This window comes from Sitophilus oryzae, unplaced genomic scaffold (genome assembly GCF_002938485.1).
Source record: "Sitophilus oryzae breed Bouriz unplaced genomic scaffold, Soryzae_2.0 scaffold_1442_pilon_pilon, whole genome shotgun sequence".
Classification (NCBI taxonomy): Eukaryota; Metazoa; Arthropoda; class Insecta; order Coleoptera; family Curculionidae; genus Sitophilus; species Sitophilus oryzae.
The window spans coordinates 1,863,900-1,883,724 of NW_022146107.1; the positions used below are offsets into that span (position 1 = coordinate 1,863,900).

The following is a 19,825-nucleotide window of genomic DNA, read 5'->3' on the forward strand; positions in this document are numbered from 1 at the left end:
AAAATGCTGAAATGTAGACATAGACGGTTTTGATTTGAGCAGTTCATTTATATTCTTAAACTATTTTCGATATTATAAAATATCTACTACTTCCACATTCCGAAGGGAGAGGAAGTAAGTACATAGTAACGGCAAAAAAATCAATTTTTTTTGCTTAAATCAACTTAAAATGTCTTGCAATGTAAAAGTAAACCAATTTTGGCAAAAAAAATTGTGTCTGTTAGTTTACGCGATAACTTTTGAAGGAATGGACTCTATTAGTGATGAAGTATTTTGACATATTATTTTTGATTCCAAACAAAGAATTTAATATAAAGAATTTAGTTCTAATTTTATCGTTAATTGATAATGTCAACCTAATAACTAAAAAATCGTGGTAATATAACTTTCTTTTAGTTACACAGATAATTTTAGCCAACAGAGTTCATTTTCTGAATAACTAAGAAGACATCTTTGTTTGGAAACAAAAATCTGTCAAATTTAATGACGTCACACTAATAGAGCTAATTGAGCATTGGGTATAGAGGGTTTAATCCATAGGACATTGGTTCGGATTGTTTTTGAAAAAAAAATCGTTAAGATGGTTGATCGACAAAAAAATGCTTTTTTTGTAAATAAACTAGTAATATTGTTTTTAAAAGATTTTTAAAAGACAGATATATTTTTAAGCCAAAAAAATGGGGTGGGAATAATAGGGGATGAAAATTCAAATTTTTCAAAGAATTGATTTGTAGGTATGTTATTTTATAGGTTTTTAAGTGTGTACATTTCAATTTTATTTTTTTAATTTTGACAAAAAATAAGCAGTGGCGCTATACATTTGATTTTAAATTTATATATTTTCTTTATTTTTTAATACTGATAATGATGTGGAAGTATTGATTCCATTGGCAGCTGGCAGCGGTTTTTTTCTTTTTAAGATGTATGGGGGTTTCAGCAGAATAAGTTTATGGTAAATTTAGTGACAAATTCCCATAAAATTTTGAACGAAAATAATGATACAACTTCTTCAAATATGGATTGAAATATGCATCAGCTTCGCAAATGGTCAAAGGAAATAGCGACAATGATGCTTTAGTGACAAATACAAACAATGACAAAACTGATGGTGATTGTGTTGAACTCCAGAAAGAAATAGAAGAAGCTCTTAAAGTTTTGATGAATGACTGTGGGGAACAAAATGAAGAATTATTATCACTAAGCGATCACTATTGTAAATACTTTTTTACTTAGCAAAAAATTTATTTTTACATTAACATCGTAGGCGCTGCAGAAACGGTATCTTCCAATCTGGAAAGTGACTACAGGAATAACGGGCAAGACAATTTAAGACCTAATGATAATTATATTAAGAAGCCTGCTACTTCAACTATTATGGTCAACCAGGAGGCAGATTATACTGATACTGCCCAGCCTGGTACTTCAGGTATTTCTATGACCAACCAGGATAATGATGAAGACTTTGTATCAAATGAAAGTGATTATGAAGAGAGCGAAGATGATCTTGATATGAGTCAACCCATGGAAAAGGAAAATTCAGATAAAGAAGATAGTGGACCAGAAAATAATGAGATTGAAACCATTGAAGAAGAATACGTTGAAATCAGTAGAAGAAAAAGGAAGCGAAAGGCTGACACTGCCTGTTGGAAAAGACAAGAATGTAAAATTAAACGTGAAAAGGGTGAAAAATATGATGAGCTAAGGAAAAATACAGACGGAAAATGGACAACTTATGCAGCAAAACCACCTCGTAAAATGAAACATTTCTGTAACTTTAAGATGTCGGGAAAATCTTTGAAAATACGATGCCGTTTTTTTACAGAAGAAGATAGATAACAGATTTTTTATCTATTCTGGAAAAACATGACTTGGCCTGAAAAGAAAATTTATATTTCATATTTTTTAGGAACAGGGGCGTTCTGAGTCACAGAACCCTGTGATGGAAGCAGTGAACGTGGCGGCACCACATGCAGTTGTGATGATGTCGTGTAAATGGGACATGACAGGCGTCTACGAGAGACAACAGCCAGAGGAAACGTCAGATACTACAATGTTTGTTACATTTTCTTTGAAAATTAATAATATTCTGTAAACCATTAATCATTTATAGACATTTTCTTTTTTTAACTTATTAATTGTAATACATTTATCTAATTATATTTATTTTTAGGCCATGAAGTGGTTTTGTAAAAAGGGGAGGAGCCAGAGGATATTTATCCGTCCACTTCTGGTAATTCTAAAGTAAACTGTGCTTAGCTTGATTTTAATTTAATTTGTTTTTTTAGGGTTGGGCATTTAAAAATTGTCGATGCGACTTCAAAGACCACCACCTTCACAGCTGACCGTCCATTATGTGCTGCCAAACAAACGGCTAGTCGAACTGGTAAATAAATAATATACAATATTTTCGTATGGTGTTGATTTTAATAATTGTGTTACAGGGTGACAAGGTCGGGCTGCCCAAAAAGAGGCAGACATAAGGATGCATAAGGTGGAAGAGAGCATCCAGCAACAACTCCAACTAGACAGTATTAGACAAAAAATTGAAGAGGAAAACCTGCAGGCAGCAGTTTTAAGAAAAAAAGTAGCGGAGAAAAACCTGCGGACCACCACAGAATCCCGAAAAAGGCTGAGACGGAGGCTGAGCTAGCTATGCTACAAATGCAATTATTTAAAAATAAAAATAATATGTAAATAAATCTTTAAAACCAACACATTCTTACTACAATTATTCTGGCATTAATTTCAAATAATAATTTAAAAAAACACTTTGGTTGAATATACTACTACCAGTACTATTCACAAGCAAAAAATAATACTAATTATAATTAATTACGCCTCGTGATACTTTATTTGTTTATTTATTAACGACTCATTGTAATTTTCCCTATAATTTGTTAATTTTTAAGTGCAAGATAGAAACACTTGCAGGTAAAAAGAAGTGGAACTGAGTTGGTGTTCGACAGTGGTCGCGTTATTAGAACTCTGAATTCAAAAATCGATATCTCGAAATCCATTAGAAATAATTGATTGTAGTTTCTTTCAAAAACTTTCTTAATATTTCTGCTATATTTTCTTCGCAAACAGTACGTGAAAATCTTTATAAATAAAAAGTTACACGACTGCTGAAAATTGCTATGCACTAAAAGTAAATGGATTTCTTTTTACTTTTTGAATGGAAAAAAACAAGCCTACCGAATAATTCTTATTTAAACATCTTGCAAAAGATGTTATTCTTATTTAAACATCTTGCTCACGAGGTTTTCTTAGAAAAGATCACGGGTACTTAGTCTCAAAAGGAAGGCCCCCGTTTTCGCGCTCCCGTCGCTTAAATAATCTTTCCCGTCGGGAACCACGAACCACGTTCGGTTACCATCGTCCTACGACCCATCAAGATTCCTTACAGTAAAAAAAACGGTTTTTACCCGTCGATCCTACAAAAACCATTTGCTGTTTGTACCAAAAAAAAAACTTCAACGTCTCCATGCAAATCGACGAAATATTTAACACAACTTTATCAGCAAATAATTTTTAGTATTAAAAATATTTTTCAGTTTTAGACTAGATCATAACAGTTCTAAAAATAAAAATAAACCATACTAAGCTTGTCTAAGAATTATTTGTTACCATAATCCTTCAAAACAAATGAACATATCAAATTCTACTTATATACAGTATGGTTCATAAATCCACAAACGCTATCCGTCCTGGTGATCAAAAAAACAAATATTTAAACATTTACCATGAGAATATTAACGATAAAAAAAGTAAAAAAGTTCGGTCCCAAGGCAGGATCGAACCCGGGCCCTTCGGTGTACCAGCGAAGTACTTTCACGCCGCGCTATCGTGCCGTGTTTGATTTATGTTCACGGCTAGCATTTAACAGGTTAAATAAAAAAAATAAACGGACTTCATTACACATTATTTCCTAAGTTAATGGACGATGACATAAAGTTTTATCAATATATTCGCATGTCTAAACATAAGTTTCACAGAGTATTATTCAGTTATGGAGAACTACTTAAGAAACAGAATACTACATTTAGGGAGGTTCTAACAAAACAGAAACTGTGTTTAACGTAAGCATTGAATTTAATTTATCAAATTAATTTAAATGCATTAAAAAAACTATATAAAACTAAACTAAAATAAATTACTAGTAAAATTAAAAAAATGGAATAAGGTAATTATAAAAAATAATACGTCCAGTAGTGGCGCTAGACGAAATGTGGACGTCGGCGATATCATTTTTCTAAGGCCTCTTTCATTATCCAGTTAGTAATAAATTGCTAACACAAACCATGTGCATTGAATAAAAAAATTAAGGAATGAGCATCAACAAACTCAGGTGGAGAGCGACCCAACCCAACCCAAAGTAATGAAATACGGTGGCGGCGGCGGCGGTTCCGGGGAAGGGAAGAGAAGAGGAGGAGCTAGGAGGAGGAGAGTGGATAACAATTCGACTTCCACACTCTTTGGAGTTCGTCTCTCTCGAGATGGTAATGGGAACGAGCACCACTCGCCTATAAAAGGTTTTTTACAACCCACTCACCACAAAGGGGAAGAGCGATGGGGGATTAATATGGCTGACTTAAATTTCAGTTTATCAGTGGCATTCTAATTTATTCATAACGTCTTAAAATATAATCTAGGGTAAACTCAATAATTCGCTGATGGTTTTGTTTTACTGTAGCCAATAAGTACTATTAATTGTTAGAACTGCTAAAAATATGTTGCATATTCTTATAGACTGTCATAACAATATCTCTCGACATAAGACAACAAAAACTATGAGTATTCTATTGACTGCGTTTTAATCTAGGTTTTGTTTCTTTGTTGTGTTTTAACTCTAGGTTTTGTTGTTGCTATTTCTATATATTTACAGTCACAGATTAATAAACCCTTAAGGCCTGGTTTTTCTGACCAGATCGGCCCGAAATATTTCGGTGATATAGCACGAAAAGTTCGTTAGCGTTTCCGGCCAAACCCAGTATATGTGTAGGACGCAGTAGTGGTTTGTCTAGATCGGAACGAAATTTCGGGAACGTATGCGGACAGCAGTTCGTCTGTATCAAACTAGTTTTGATTTGAACGATCTCAAATGGGCGTAGTTCGCCGAACTTGTTAGGTTAGGTTAAGGTTGTGAAAAAAAATTGTGAATTTCGGCGGATTTATTTTTATAAAATTACTATTTACAGTATGTGTGTAAAGTGAATCAATAAATTAATTAAAATTCGAGTGTTTATTTCTCGAAAACATATTTAGACCCGTCGATTATCTTTTCTTGTCAGGCATTTGAATAATAAAATTATTCACGGTGTTTCTAAAAAAGTTGGGCTGTTTATTTTTTTCCTGAAAAATGCGCGACAAAAAAATAAAAACGACGGATCAAAACATGTTTTCAAGAAAAATCACCAAATACCTGAATTTATGAATAGGGAAGTTCTTGTTTCCATTTTGTTGCCCATCGATGGACCATCAGAAGTAAAAAATAGATGATGAAAAAATTCTGATAGTCCACCGATAGGCAACAAGATGGAAACAAGAACTTACCTAATTTATTCAAAAGATGTCCGTCGGTAAGACGTACAACAAATTAGATTTTTCTGCACTGGAAGATGAACTATTAATTGACAAAGTTAAAGAAAATCCTCCATTATATGCGAAAAAATTAAAAGTTACAAGGACATGAAAATAAAAGATAATATTTGGGCAAAAATTGCAAAGGAAATGGTAAAATCCGGGTATAATAGAACAGGTAAGTACAAGCTAAAATAGAACAACTTATTTTATTTCATTTTTTCATAGGTAGTTAAACTAAACTGCTTCACGGGAATTAGGGATATTAGTAATTTTCAAATATTTAAATACATAAAAAATGCACAATAATAAAATCATTTTAGGCCGTATCCCTAAATCATGTGCAGCAGAATGTATCTATACATAATATTTAACACATTATTTAAAATAAATGTTTGCTGAATGTATGTAAAACGTTAGTTTGAAGAGAGCTCATCGTCATGATATCGTGTGCGATTTATAATATTATTTTGCCACCCAACCCTGCCAGCATCTTTGTTAAAATAATCTTTAAAAACTTCACGAACATGTCTAGCTGCAAAAGAGGGCCGTCTGTTCTGAGAAGGCGCTAAAGGTGAAAAGGTTTCAGCAGGAATTGGCGGATTTGAATGGGTATTTTCTTCTGGATATGGTATTTTAGAGTCCCTTAGCACATTATGTAAAAGGCAGGTGGCAAAAATAATATCATCAATAGTGTCGGCGTTTTTTACGCCAATGGGCGTAAAATAAATTCTAAAATATTGGCTTAATATTCCGAATGCATTTTCCGTAGTTCTTCTTGCTCGACAGTGGCGGTAATTATATGCTGCAATTGTGGTGTCAGATGCAGATAAAGTTTGAGGATAGGGCTTCATCATAGTTTCTGTAAGTGTAAATGCACTGTCTCCAAGGATAACATGGGGCTGTAAAGTAGTTGTGTTTGGAAGAACTGCCGGTGGTGGAAGACTGAAGCTACCTGCAACAATTTTTTTACCAAAATTAGATTTACTGTACACCCCAGCATCTCCTTCACCTCCATAAGCTCCTACATCAATGGCTACAAACTTACAGTCAGCATCGACAAGGGCTAACAAAACTACAGAATAATATTCTTTGTAATTAAAATGTAGCGATGCTGTGTTTGGGGGACAGACTACTCGAACATGATTTCCGTCAATCGCCATGCAACAGTTTGGAAAATTCCAGCGTTTGTAAAATTCTAGGGCATTTCTTTTGTGTTGATTTTCGGTAGGAGCTGGCATAACTATATCAGTCATCTTGTTACGAATAGCAGACAATACTTGTCGGACAATAATACTGATCCAACTATGACAAATTCTGAATGAAAATGCTAATGATCGATATGACTCGCCCGTGGCTAAATACCTGCAACAAAAAATTATAATCAGGGATAATAAATACCTATAAGAAATTAAAAATAATATTAAAATACCTATAACAAAGTAGAATATTGAAAAATATTACCATTATTTTTAGGTGAAGAGTGCAAAAAGAGATGGTCTAACCTACGAGACTACTATGTTAGAAAGAAAAAAGTGAATTCTACCGGAAGTGCAGCCAGTCAGGGAAATGAAAAGTTTCATCATATGAAATTTTTGGATAGCACAGCGTTCGTACATCGAATGTAAGTAGGTACACAATTTAATTTTCTGTTGTCATTAACGGTATTTTTGAAATATTCTATTTTAGCACAAAATCCAGTGTATCTGCTGCCGCCGTCGCTGATGGAGAAGTAAGTGATGACAATGAGCATGAAGGAAATGGTTCTGATATAGAAAGTCAAAATGAAGAAACGGAAAATCAAAGTATAATAGAAGAATTACTCATAGAAGTAACACCCATGGAGGAAAACAAAGAAATAAACGAGACACAAGAAATTACAGCAACACCAACTCAAGTCAATAAAGTGGGCAAAGCTGATCTGATCCAAATCGAAAAAATAGCCGGCACAAAAAGAGTAACACAAACCCAAACACGTGGGAGAATAGATGCAAAGAAGGCCAGAACACAATTATTCCAAGATATTCACAAAGGAAGATCCGAACGAATGACATTACTTCGCGATATAGCCCCATATTCACAGAGCCACTACCTCAGGGCCTCAATCAACTGAAGATCCGATTGATCTGTTTTTCAAATCATTGGCAGCAACAGCTAAAACACTATCGCCGGGGTATTTGGCAGAAGCCAAACGAAAGATCTTCCTTGATATGGCCGAAATTGAGGGGAAAAATATCGAAGAAAAATATCCACCATCAAACCTTTCCCCTTTGCAGACAGTGTACGTATCAACGCCAAGCCCATCCCCTTCCCTATCATCACACTCTGACGATTCTTCCTCGGTTTGTCATCTCATAAGACAAAGAGAATATAATATAGCTTATAGACATCCCGGCGGTCCCGGCCTTAATCCCGTCAGCGGCGTCGGTCCCGGCTCTACTTACAACACCGATTCTAATAATCAGAAACAACTGATGTCACCAGACGGTACAGTACAGAGCTACTTAACTGATTTTACGCCATTATAAATATGTTGTTTAATAAGATAAGTACGTTTATCTACTATTTTTACTATTTTTTTTATGAAAAAGAATAAAATATTTATTTTATTAGTTTTTTATTTATTTTTGATATATTAACTATAGATCTATGTAGGTACGTATTTTTGAATTAAAAACTTCTTTTGACGCATTCGCCTCTTTTTTTACTAAGCAGCGAATTAAACTGACCCGTCATGAATCATGCTCATTCACGTTTTATCCGGCACTTTCATATAATCGTTTTTCAATAAAAACTTACATACCTTAATGTGAGACATAACTTTTCCTCGGGAGAGATAGGAGTCGGATGTTTATTTGTAGGTTACGAACTGATTTCATTCTTTATGTAATTTAGTACAGTATAGAATAGTTGTGAAGTTAAACGGAAAAATTCTTTGAACTTTGTATCATTATCCGAAAGATGCTTTAACACTAATAGTTTGTAAGCACCTTCTTTGTCCCTATTCTCAAACATTTTCAGAACTCTATTATGTTCAGAACATACTTCTAATAACGCATAGTACTCATCATCATCATCCTGTTCTTCTTCTAAAATCATAGCGATAAAAAAATCCATTTAGAAGCGTAAAAAGAACCTAGGGTACGTACAACGCAAAATTTTAATGATTGAATAGACCGAACTGAAATACCTAATCATAACGAATTTAATCTCCGACAAACCACACGCAGACGAAACTTCGGAACGAACTGAGTTCGGTAAATTAGAGCGTTCTGTACGGAAATATTCACCGAAATATTTCGGGCCGATCTGGTCAGAAAAACCAGGCCTTTAGGCATTCATTCTAATTTATTCATAACGTCTTAAAATATAATCTAGGGTAAACTCAATAATTCGCTGATGGTTTTGTTTTACTGTAGACAATAAGTACTATTAATTGTTAGAACTGCTAAAAATATGTTTCATATATATATATATATAGCATATTCTTATAGACTGTCATAACAATATCTCTCGACATAAGACAACAAAAACTATGACTATTCTATTGACTGCGTTTTAATCTAGGTTTTGTTTGTTTGTTGTGTTTTAACTCCAGGTTTTGTTGTTGCTATTTCTATATATTTACAGTCACAGATTAATAAACCCTTAGGCATAACATCCAGCAGCAGCAATTCATTTAATTTTTTTCCCTTTCAAATTTCGATTTTGGATCGTAACAACACTCCCCTTACTGGAAAAATAAAAAAAGTGAAGATAGCTCAGAAGAGCGAGAGGTCAATGAGGACCACGAGGTACAGCCAGTAGCAGTAGTTGGCCAGCGTAGGATCATGGAAGTCAACGAAATGCCCGAAGAGGCGGTTGTTATCGAAGCAGTGGAAAGATTTCACCCTGCGGTCAATCTGTTAGCATCGTTGCTTTTGACAAAACTGACCCAGAAACAGCAACAATATCGGGAGTTAGGCATCACCAGGTCAAAAGTACAATATATCATCCCAAGATATTTAACAAATGAAAGGATTTTGGTATATGTTGCAGACAATTTAAGACTAGAACCAATGCCGAGCTAGATCTAGCCCCACACAAGAGCAGGATGGGGAGTCTGGTTGAAGTGTTCTGTACAGAACCTAAAGGTGGCCAAGACGTAGAAATGCGCTACTTGCGTAGCAAAGTGAGAGTTAGCGTTCGAACTGACTAGGGACACCAGCTCACAGTGGCCGCGGGCGCATTTGGTTTAGTGTTTAAAGTCCTGGGCATGTTACAGTTGTAATAAATACAGTCAGGTTCCGGCGGAGTGAATCGGAACTAGAAATGACATTTTTAGTTCAGATACTACTGTAGCTTGGGACGAAAGGATCATTATATGCAGGACCAGTTGACTATTTTAATTTAGTCCGGCCTGTTATTTCAGAGACTGTGTCTAAGATGGCAAAACAGTGAGAGGTGACACTAAGCAATGCTTTAATTGCCCACCAAAAGTGGCAGAGGCTGGATACGATCTAAGTTAGGTCCTAACTTGATTTCTACTTCGTTTTTATTCGGACTACAAATAGGTGTTGTACTACAGGTTGTGTACGGAAGGCTGGTACAAGTCTAGTACGGACAATTCACAGGAAGAACTCCAATACAATTCAATGTTCAAAACAGCTCCAGTGAAGAACATGGAAACTTTACGAGCAAAAAGAAATACGACAATAGAAAAAGAAGGAAATAGAAAAAAGGCCTGAAATAAATAAATCTATCTCAGCTAAGGTATGAAAACTTATAAAATGCTAATGAAACTTTTAATATTACATTTTAAATTGATTTTAGGATAAGGACAATACTAACCTCGGATCTTATGTAGCCTCGATTAAATCTTTGGGATTGTTATGGAAGCAGACTGTCACTTGTGAAAATAAATCCCTTGAGACAGCTTTGCCAAGGGTGATTTATAATACGACCTTCGCAATTATAATCAAAATTCACTAAATAACTCCAGAAGTGCTGGCTGAGGCGCGGTTGCGACCGGTGATTCAATGTTGTCTAATTTTTGTAATTTATAATTATAATAATTTTTTTTGTAATTGTATACGGCCACGGAGTGGGGTTTGTCATCTCGTAATATATTCGTTTATTTTGGTGAATTATCATTTTATTGCTAATTCCCCACGTGCCCGACGATATCAGAAGTGGTTGAGAACATTTAGTGTTGATGTTTTGTGAAGTTTTGTTTGTCTCAAGTTCAGATACTCAGTTATAAATCGCAATCGAAAAAAATCATGTTGTGAGTGGTATCTTTAGAAGAAAACTATACATCGCCGTCTAAATAGTACAAAACACCGTATAACACTGTTCACGTCGGCAGTACTTCTATTTTAAAGTGACCACATTTTCACTGAAACAAGGCGGGACCATAGGAAAGCAACATATGTATATATGAAAGCTCCAGTAGACCAAATGAACGGTTGGTCTGTTTTGAATGAAAGTTTCTTGAAAAGGAATTGTCTGTTTAGAGGACATAAAGATCCAAAAGTTAAGTAATCCAAAAGTTAAGGTAAATAGCATATTGATCACTCTCTTTCAGGCATATTGATCACCCTCTGCAGGCATATTTACTGCCCTCTGCAGGCATATTGATCGCTCTCTTCAGGCATACTGACCGCCCTCTCCTGGCATACTGGAGAGGGCGGTCACCCCTTGTACACCCTATTTGATTTTCTTTGATTTCTACGAGGCATATTGAATTAAAATAAAGGCTCGTTTTCACGATGATAGATTATGCGATAGTTGCTGTCATGAGAGACACTATCGCATAAACTATCACCATGTAAATACCCCGATAGTTACTATCATGCTGTCGCGACAGTGCTCTCGGACTATCTCGCTTGATGAGATAGTTGCAAGTACTTTCGTGATAAGTTGTTGTTTTTTGAAGAGGTGCACAATTTTGTGTATTAAAATTCGGTAAAAAAATGAGCAGCCAGCGATTTGACACGATAAAATTTTTGGAAGAATATGAAAGGTTTCCATGTTTATGGAAAAAAAGTTCCCCCGATTTCAAAAACAGAGTCAAGAGGGATCATGCAGAAGAACTTCTGCTACCCATATCAGGACTCTCTACAATAAAAGAACTCAGGCAGAAAATAAGGAGCATTAGATGCACGTATAATCAAGAAGTTGCTAAAATAAGGAAATCCATGGGAACTGGATCGGGCACCGATACTGTGTATAAACCAAAACTCTCATGGTTTCACGTAGCTGACAGTTTTTTGAGACAAAATTTGGGAGAAAATGAGTCACAATCTAATTTGGTAAGTTTTGTTTAATTTTCAGCTTTATTTCATACAGGTTGATCAAGTAAATGGATCATAGTTTTGAATTGTTGGATTTTTTCGAATGTTGCTAACTAAAATACTGCTATACCGGGTATCCCTTATTAATAGTGGCTCACCCTTATAACTTTTATGTTTTACTTATTATAGCCCTTTAATGTCTGATACCATATATCAGACATTAAAAGGTTATAATAGGTAAAAAATAAAAGTTATAAGGGTGAGCTACTTTCAAGGGACACGCTACAGTATGTCCGGCGATGGTAGACAAACGGACCAAACATTTTATTTTCCGAGGAAACGATATTCTTTATAAAAAGTTTTGCTTTCCAAAAAAATACGATTATCGATAAAATAAAAAAATATACGCAGGGTGTCCCAAAAGTTAAAATTTCAATTTTTTTTACAAGAATAAAATACCCTTATTTTAAAGAATGTCTTTTCCTTGAAAATTTAAATTTTTGCTCCGTTTGCCCTCTTGTCTACCCTATTACCGGACATACTGTATGTTAGATTTTGAGAGATAAACCACCTAGGAATTATTATTTGCACAAGCTGGTGGGAATTATTAGGATTTTTTTAAGGAATTATAAGAATTATGAGGACTTTTAAGATATTGAACACCCTTAGCTGATCAAATTATATTACTTATATATTTTTTGACATATCCTAAATTATAAAATATTAGAAGAAATTTATGATAATTCATTATTTGGATGAATCTTCGCAATTACTACTCTATCATTTTGTATTGCCAATCGAGTGCTCCTGGCCCTGTAAAATAGTTAGTTAAGTCTTCTCTTTTTTGTCGAGCTTCTGGCAAATAATTTCGCTGCAAAGCTGCTCTTACATCAGCCAGACCATTTTGTCTAGGAACATTGCGCCAATTTCCAGGAATTATTCGCCCTGTCACGTGATCTTCAATATCAGCTGTTACTGTTACTTCATTTCCCACTTTTCTTATCCAGTTGTGCAAGGCACATGTAGCTTTTATTAATTTTACTACTGTGGTAGGAGCAAGTAATATTGGAGATCTGAATATACGAAAACGCGAAGACATTATGCCAAACGCATTTTCTACTACACGTCTGGCTCTACATTGTCTATAATTAAATACTTTCTGGGCAATACTTAATTGATTTCGTCGAGGATAGGGTTTCATCAAATATGGCTTAAGTGGAAATGCTTCGTCTCCTAATATAACGGAACCGTCTGGTTGGTTCAATATGTTTCTTTCAAGCGCTTGATGAAGAGAGGATTTAGCAAATATTGAACCATCGGAAATGCTGCCATAACTCCCAATATCAATAAAAATAAAATTATAATTATGATCCACCAGGGCCAGTAGTACAATACTAAAGGTTCTTTTGTAGTTAAAGTACTGAGAACCGGAATTAGGAGGGCACTGAATTAAAACATGTTTTCCATCAATTGCTCCTATGCACTGCGGAAAATTCCAACAAGTTTCAAACCCATTTATAATTTTTTTCCAGTCGTTTTCAGTTTTTGGTATCTGAAAATGAAAACACATTTATTAAAGCAATTAAAATCATTCTTTTATATTATTTTATTATATTATTTCTTAAAAAAATAGTGTATATACAACAGGGCTGCGAATCTTATATTATTTGCTTCGCCCACTTCTAGCGGCTCGGCCGTGAATTCTGGGCTCAGCTATAATAAAAAATTCTCAGCCTATAAGGTAATGTACTATTATTATATTATTTATCTTGCTTTTTGTTGTAGATGTTGCCAGAACAAATTTCAGAAGAAATCCAGGGAAATGCACCCTCAATAGTAAATGAAGACTCGACACAAGAGACATGGGAGTGTGAAAAAAACCCTTTTACAAATTCAAGAGAGGCACAATCATGTTTTAAAAAGCTTAATGCACAGCCGATAACGCCAAATCAATCTTCACAAGAGCCTAGTAGAGATTATGAAGAAACCCCCTCTGTTAATTCGGCGAGAAAAACAAAGACTCGGAAAAGACTCGCGAACAATGGAAAAAGTAAGGAGGATGAATCGTTGGACCAGGCTGTTAAAGCTTTAAAAGAAGTAGCATCTGTTGCCTCCAATGAATTTGATGCATTCGGACAACATGTTTCTTCCCAACTTAAGTGCCTTCCATTACAAGAAGCACTACTACTTCAGGAGGATATCCAGAAATCTATAACAACTGTTCGCCTGCGTTGTTTAAGAAATCAAAATGTAATCAACACTTCATTCGACAAGGAAACACGGACCACTACTTCTTCATCAGAAATGTATCGACAAGACGATACATCAGAACTATCAAGTTATTCAGGGGAAAATAAACGATATCATTATCAGCAGGTTCCAAATGAAGTGCAAAATCAAAATGGCAATAATCCTTTATTTTCCCATGAAGCACAGGAGACTATTTGCTCAGAAAGTTATTTACAAGGCAATACAGACTCCTCAACTTCTTCAGGGGTAAATGAACAATATCAATTTCGGCATCAGGGTCAGATGCAATTAACAAATTATTTCAAGAATTGGGCGGAAAGTGATGACGCCGGTGTTGATTTCAATTAAAATAGATACTTACTTAAAACTTAGAATATTCTGTTGATTTTGTTTGAACATTTTTTGTATTTTTTTTTGTTTGAGATTGGAATTTTGTAAATAAAGTTACTGTTTACCTACCATAACATATTCTTTTAATACTTCGTATATGGCATCAAAAACATATGGTAAAAACTGGCTTATAGTACACTTTGGCACTCGATAAAGGTATTGCAATGATCCCAATGAGTCGCCAGTGGCAAGGTATCGACAAGCTATTTGAAGTTTTAGTTTTGCTGATATAGGTTCTCGCATAACAGTATAATTCTTTTCTATCTTGCTACAAACCTATAAATAAATAAATTTATCTGTACCTAGTGAATAATATAACTTTTGATTATTTTGGAATTAGGCCTATACTTACTTTATTTAGTAACGTATTAAACATTTCCTCATTCATGCGTAAAAAGTTTAAGAAACTTTTCGGATCTTCTACAGCAAGTTCGTTCAGAAGTCTTTCAGAAGCACCAAGTGTAATTCTTCTTGCTATCCATTTTCTCACCCATATCTTCTTCGTTTTCCTTTTTTTCTACGTTGAATTTTATTAATTATTTCACCAATAACAGCTGCTACTGCACAAATTTTTGCCCTGTCGGCCATTTTGCTATATACGATCCCGATATTTTTTAAAATACGTGTAAACACCTCACTTTCATGATGGAACAATCGAGGTGACTATCATGAGAGTACTATCATGATAGTACTATCACCGTCAAAACGAGGCTTAAAATACGAAATTAAAGCGTCTCTACCACAATTTTTTGCGGCGTCTATCCCCACTGATACCCATAATTCGAGAAATTAAAAACCTTTGAAAACATAACCTTATTTATCCTAAATCTCCCTCAAATAAATCGCAAATAAAATTTCATTAGACCTATAATATTAACTGTATAAGAAACACTAAATGTATAAATTTTGTTACTTACCTGAATGTATTTGTAACAAACATGTCAAATATTTCTTAGCAAAATATATTATTTTCTTTTTTTTTTGCTGTTGTGATTTACTTGTCAAGGTTAACCATAACTATTTATTTGAATTTAAGCGCGGGCGTCTGTTTAGAAATTGGCGGTAAATAATCTAATATAAATAATTCTTAAGAGTGATATCTTTGCCTGAAATAAATAAATCTATCTCAGCTAAGGTATGAAAACTTATAAAATGCTAATGTAACTTTTAATATTACATTTTAAATTGATTTTAGGATAAGGACAATACTAACCTCGAATCTTATGTGGCCTCGATTAAATCTTTGGGATTGTTATAGAAGCAGACTGTCACTTGTTAAAATAAATCCCTTGAGTCGGCTTTGCCAAGGGTGATTTATAATACGACCTTCGCAATTATAATCAAAATTCACTAAATAACTCCAGAAATGCTGGCCGAGGCGCGGTTGCGACCGGTGATTCAATGTTGTCTTATCACCGCTGACTCAGGAGAGGAATCGATACGGCCACGGAGTGGGGTTTGTCATCTCGTAATATATTCGTTTATTTTGGTGAATTACCGTTTTATTGCTAATTCCCCACGTGCCCGACGACATCAGAAGTGGTTGAGAACATTTAGTGTTGGTGTTTTGTGAAGTTTTGTTTGTCTCAAGTTCAGATACTCAGTTATAAATCGCAATCGAAAAAAATCATGTTGTGAGTGGTATCTTTAGAAGAAAACTATACATCGCCGTCTAAATAGTACAAAACACCGTATAACACTGTTCACGTCCGCAGTACTTCTATTTTAAAGTGACCACATTTTCACTGAAACAAGGTGGGACCATAGGAAAGCGACATTTGACCGATACTGAAGGCTCCAGTAGACCAAATGAACGGTTGGTCTGTTTTGAATGAAAGTTTCTTGAAAAGGAATTGTCTGTTTAGAGGACATAAAGATCCAAAAGTTAAGTAATCCAAAAGTTAATGTAAATAGCATATTGATCACTCTCTTCCAGGCATATTGATCGCCCTCTGCAGGCATATTTACCGCCCTTTGCAGGCATATTGATCGCTCTCTTCAGGCATACTGACCGCCCTCTCCTGGCATACTGGAGAGGACGGTCACCCCTTGTACACCCTATTTTGATTTTCTTTGATTTCTACGAGGCATATTGAATTAAAATAAAACACGAAATTAAAGCGTCTCTACCACAATTTTTTGCGGCGTCTATCACCAGTGTATGGGAGAGATGCCGCAGCGCATTTTTTCCTGATACCCATAATTCCAGAAATTAAAAACCTTTGAAAACATAACCTTATTTATCCTAAATCTCCCTCAAATAAATCGCAAATAAAATTTCATTAGACCTATAATATTAACTGTATAAGAAACACTAAATGTATAAATTTTGTTACTTAGCTGAACGTATTTGTAACAAACATGTCAAATATTTCTTAGCAAAATATATTATTTTCTTTTTTTTTTGCTGTTGTGTTTTACTTGTCAAGGTTAACCATAACTATTTATTTGAATTTAAGCGCGGGCGTCTGTTTAGAAATTGGCGGTAAATAATCTAATATAAATAATTTTTAAGAGTGATATCTTTCCTAACCAGTCAAAGATGGCGTTAATAAGACTATATACAAGGGGAAGGAGAACAGGGAAAATATGGTTAATTATAAACCGATCAGCCTTCTTCCTGGGGTTTTCAAATTGTTTGAAACTGTTATGTGTGTTATTTTTATGACAGTTTGTACCGCCATATAATCTAGTGCAATAGGGACATATCGACAAGTGTTTCACGGAATACGGTCTGTTATGTCTGGTTTATATATTATGAGTTATTTTTCTTGGGAGCGACCCTGTCAGGTCCGGTCTAAACCTTAATGTAGGCGATTTTGGCCGTTGTATCGTTCACAGCTTTTTTAACTCTTATTGTTTTTCACCTTGTTATTTTTGTTAAAGTTAATAAAGTCAATTAATTCCAATTGGAAGTCGATTTTCATTTATAACTGGCGCAGTCGGTAGAATTCTGGAAAGATAACGCTGTTAATATTTGTTTTCGAGCATTAATTCCGGTATTGTAAAACGTAAGAAACATAAGAAACAATTGCATCCCTGTCACAGTTAGCCTGGGTCAAGATGTCAAGAAAAAAAAAATATAAACTTTCAGTACTTTGTTTTTTAAATGCCGATACCACTGGCTTCAAAAAAATATAAAAATTAAAATCGCCGACGTACAATTGGGGTCTCTACACAAATTTAAAAAAAAAATTCAACCAAATTAAAAAGCGCGTAAAAAGTTTTGTTAATAATAAATAACGACCATCATCACCAAAAGGTATGCTTACTTTTGCCCCCCTCCCTGTTTCTAAATCCAGGAGGTTGGGTCTTTGCACAAATTTAAATAAAAATAAACAAAAAAAAAGGTTTTTTTCTAAGATTTTAGTGATAAAATTTTACTTTATGATCATAAGTATTATTAAACAAGTAAAACTACAAACTAACAATTAAGGAAGTACAATTAATAACTTTAACGCACACTGAATTTAGTCTAAAAAGGAAGAAAACAATTTGGTACTAGCTATAAGTAAATAAATAAATTTTAAACATTTTCGTTCAGTTTGAGTTTCCCCAAAGAAATCCAGCTGGAAAAACGCCAGAAGCCTGACTTTCCCGAGACAACTCAACTGAAAAAACGCCAGAAATATGAGTGCCCGTACCTGGTCATCACAATCAACTTCTACGATCCAACTAGTAGAACTTACAACTAGCAGTATTGGGACAAGTCGCTTGATTTAGTCGTACAAACTGTTAGGTAAACCTTTTTTCTGTCCTTTCTTTTCTTTTACATTTTTTTTCTTTTATTTTACAAGGTTTTATTTTATCAAAATGACACAACCTTCTAACCAAAGCCAACCCTTTCACTTATTCTTTTCGTACGATAAGGCATTTAAATTAATTCAAAATGTTAATGGTAGTAGAACATAATTGCATAATTTTATAGACGATGTAGACTCTGTTTACAGTCGTTTCGATCCTCAGGATTATGATTTTTTTCAACTTAGTGTAAAACCTAAATTAGAAGAGCCTGCTTTCGACCATATAGCTTCATTGGAACTAAACGACTGGCAAACAAAAAAGGACGAATTATTAAAGGAATTTGGTGAAACACTCGATATTCGCTGTTTAGCTTATAAAATGGCACCGTGTCGAAAAACATTTGCTGAGAATTCAAAAAATGGTAAAATATAATACTGCATACGATGAATCTGTTCAGACTTTTTTACGAGAATACTACGAAAAATCCTCTTTGCACGATCATGTGTTTACAAAAACCTATATCAATAGTAGAAATTAATAAATTTAATAAATTATTTCGAGAATCAGCAATTTATGCGTTCTCCCTTTAGGCAATTAAGTAATAATAATGTCATAAATAAATATTTCGAAATCATCCATTGTTAATAACAAAAATAATCACTTTAGGGTGGGGCATAAACAAGGTTTGCATTCGTGGTCATTCAGTTCAGAACGGTCAGTGTTAAAGGAAACATTACAGTATTTCGAAATTATTGAAAATGGCCCCAGGGCGGCGACCCTCCATGTATCTGCGGGGCGACAAAAAATTGTTATAATGGCGGCGCGACGGACGGAATCTGTAGGGGCGGCAAACCTCTCTCCTAGGGGCTTTCCGCCCCGGGCGCCCTTAACCCACGCTACGCCACTGATGGCCCCAACTTCTCGCACGGTTGCGCAAAATGTCAGTCGACAGTCAAAATGTGAAGAATATGATGAAGTTATTTCTGACAGATGTTTTAAAGAGCATTCTAGTATCGACCTGCGAAAATGCGATTTCAAGCGGATTTGGATAAACAGCACTACAAAGAATTTAAAGAAGTTTATTCAAAATCAGAGGAAGCTCATCAAAGACTAACGTTGCAGTATGGCGGAAATAGAAAAGATACTTTCTATGTTGCCTTCGACTATTTAGCGATGTGTATGTTTTTGTAACTACAATTAATTACAAATTAACACAACTGTGTTAATAAAGCAATTTATTTGGTGAATGTTCATCTTATTATTGTATCTCTTCCATTTCACTGCACTTTTTGTTTGAAAAAAAAATATCTGTTAGTTTATCATTAACCTCAACATCACTGTAATTTAATCCACATTTATTATAGTTACAAAATATTTGTATTATTTATATTCATTTTGAAATTTTTTTTATACCATAGGAATGAAAGAAATATATGTCAGAAGTTTAATTAAGCAGTATATTTACCGTTAAAATTTGAAATCAATATAAATAAATATGTATTTTCCTAAACATTTTGTTTTTTTACTAAATACATACAAATGAGCCTTTAACTGTTCAATCATAAAAATTCGGAACATACATAAGT

General features: G+C 34.4%; 5 protein-coding genes across 6 annotated transcripts; 3 read left to right on the plus strand and 2 right to left on the minus strand.

The window, feature by feature from the left end:
• The first annotated feature begins 743 nt into the window (after nucleotides 1-743).
• Nucleotides 744-2,665, plus strand: LOC115877021. The gene is made up of 5 exons (XM_030893084.1): nucleotides 744-1,213; nucleotides 1,265-2,052; nucleotides 2,171-2,230; nucleotides 2,286-2,383; nucleotides 2,442-2,665. The coding sequence occupies exons 1-2, from the start codon at nucleotides 1,045-1,047 to the stop codon at nucleotides 1,834-1,836; spliced, it is 741 nt and encodes a 246-aa protein (XP_030748944.1). The 5' UTR covers nucleotides 744-1,044; the 3' UTR covers nucleotides 1,837-2,052; nucleotides 2,171-2,230; nucleotides 2,286-2,383; nucleotides 2,442-2,665.
• A 3,008-nt stretch (nucleotides 2,666-5,673) lies between these two features.
• On the plus strand, nucleotides 5,674-8,136 carry LOC115877023 (trihelix transcription factor GT-3a-like). 2 transcript variants are annotated; one of them, XR_004049273.1, is made up of 3 exons: nucleotides 5,674-5,758; nucleotides 7,057-7,212; nucleotides 7,270-8,136. XR_004049273.1 is itself a non-coding variant. In XM_030893086.1 (3 exons), the coding sequence occupies exons 1-3, from the start codon at nucleotides 5,689-5,691 to the stop codon at nucleotides 7,691-7,693; spliced, it is 642 nt and encodes a 213-aa protein (XP_030748946.1). In that variant the 5' UTR covers nucleotides 5,674-5,688; the 3' UTR covers nucleotides 7,694-8,136. The 2 variants fall into 2 exon arrangements, 1 of the variants encoding a protein (XP_030748946.1); XM_030893086.1 differs by having other exon boundaries at nucleotides 7,057-7,204.
• LOC115877022 (protein ALP1-like) lies at nucleotides 5,924-8,454 on the minus strand. Its single transcript, XM_030893085.1, has 2 exons — nucleotides 8,384-8,454; nucleotides 5,924-6,945 (listed from the first exon to the last, which is right to left on the minus strand). Exon 2 carries the CDS (start codon nucleotides 6,834-6,836, stop codon nucleotides 5,997-5,999), a length of 840 nt encoding a protein of 279 aa, XP_030748945.1. The 5' UTR covers nucleotides 6,837-6,945; nucleotides 8,384-8,454; the 3' UTR covers nucleotides 5,924-5,996.
• Nucleotides 8,455-11,168: 2,714 nt separating this feature from the next.
• LOC115877024 lies at nucleotides 11,169-14,568 on the plus strand. Its single transcript, XM_030893087.1, has 2 exons — nucleotides 11,169-11,873; nucleotides 13,641-14,568. The coding sequence occupies exons 1-2, from the start codon at nucleotides 11,535-11,537 to the stop codon at nucleotides 14,451-14,453; spliced, it is 1,152 nt and encodes a 383-aa protein (XP_030748947.1). The 5' UTR covers nucleotides 11,169-11,534; the 3' UTR covers nucleotides 14,454-14,568.
• Nucleotides 12,526-14,969, minus strand: LOC115877026 (protein ALP1-like). Its single transcript, XM_030893089.1, has 3 exons — nucleotides 14,848-14,969; nucleotides 14,565-14,771; nucleotides 12,526-13,407 (listed from the first exon to the last, which is right to left on the minus strand). The coding sequence occupies exons 1-3, from the start codon at nucleotides 14,881-14,883 to the stop codon at nucleotides 12,628-12,630; spliced, it is 1,023 nt and encodes a 340-aa protein (XP_030748949.1). The 5' UTR covers nucleotides 14,884-14,969; the 3' UTR covers nucleotides 12,526-12,627.
• Between the last annotated feature and the right edge of the window lie 4,856 nt (nucleotides 14,970-19,825).

Coding starts and splice junctions, on each gene's coding strand:
- LOC115877021 (XM_030893084.1), top strand. CDS start 1,045: ATGGTCAAAGGAAATAGCGACAATGATGCTTTAGTGACAAATACAAAC. Junction 1,214..1,264: donor ATCACTAAGCGATCACTATT/GTAAATACTTTT, acceptor TTAACATCGTAG/GCGCTGCAGAAACGGTATCT.
- LOC115877023 (XM_030893086.1), top strand. CDS start 5,689: ATGAAAATAAAAGATAATATTTGGGCAAAAATTGCAAAGGAAATGGTA. Junction 5,759..7,056: donor ATCCGGGTATAATAGAACAG/GTAAGTACAAGC, acceptor CATTATTTTTAG/GTGAAGAGTGCAAAAAGAGA. Junction 7,205..7,269: donor ACAGCGTTCGTACATCGAAT/GTAAGTAGGTAC, acceptor ATTCTATTTTAG/CACAAAATCCAGTGTATCTG.
- LOC115877022 (XM_030893085.1), bottom strand. CDS start 6,836: ATGACTGATATAGTTATGCCAGCTCCTACCGAAAATCAACACAAAAGA.
- LOC115877024 (XM_030893087.1), top strand. CDS start 11,535: ATGAGCAGCCAGCGATTTGACACGATAAAATTTTTGGAAGAATATGAA. Junction 11,874..13,640: donor ATGAGTCACAATCTAATTTG/GTAAGTTTTGTT, acceptor TTTTTGTTGTAG/ATGTTGCCAGAACAAATTTC.
- LOC115877026 (XM_030893089.1), bottom strand. CDS start 14,883: ATGAATGAGGAAATGTTTAATACGTTACTAAATAAA. Junction 14,772..14,847: donor TTAATACGTTACTAAATAAA/GTAAGTATAGGC, acceptor ATTTATTTATAG/GTTTGTAGCAAGATAGAAAA. Junction 13,408..14,564: donor TATTAAAAGAATATGTTATG/GTAGGTAAACAG, acceptor TTTCATTTTCAG/ATACCAAAAACTGAAAACGA.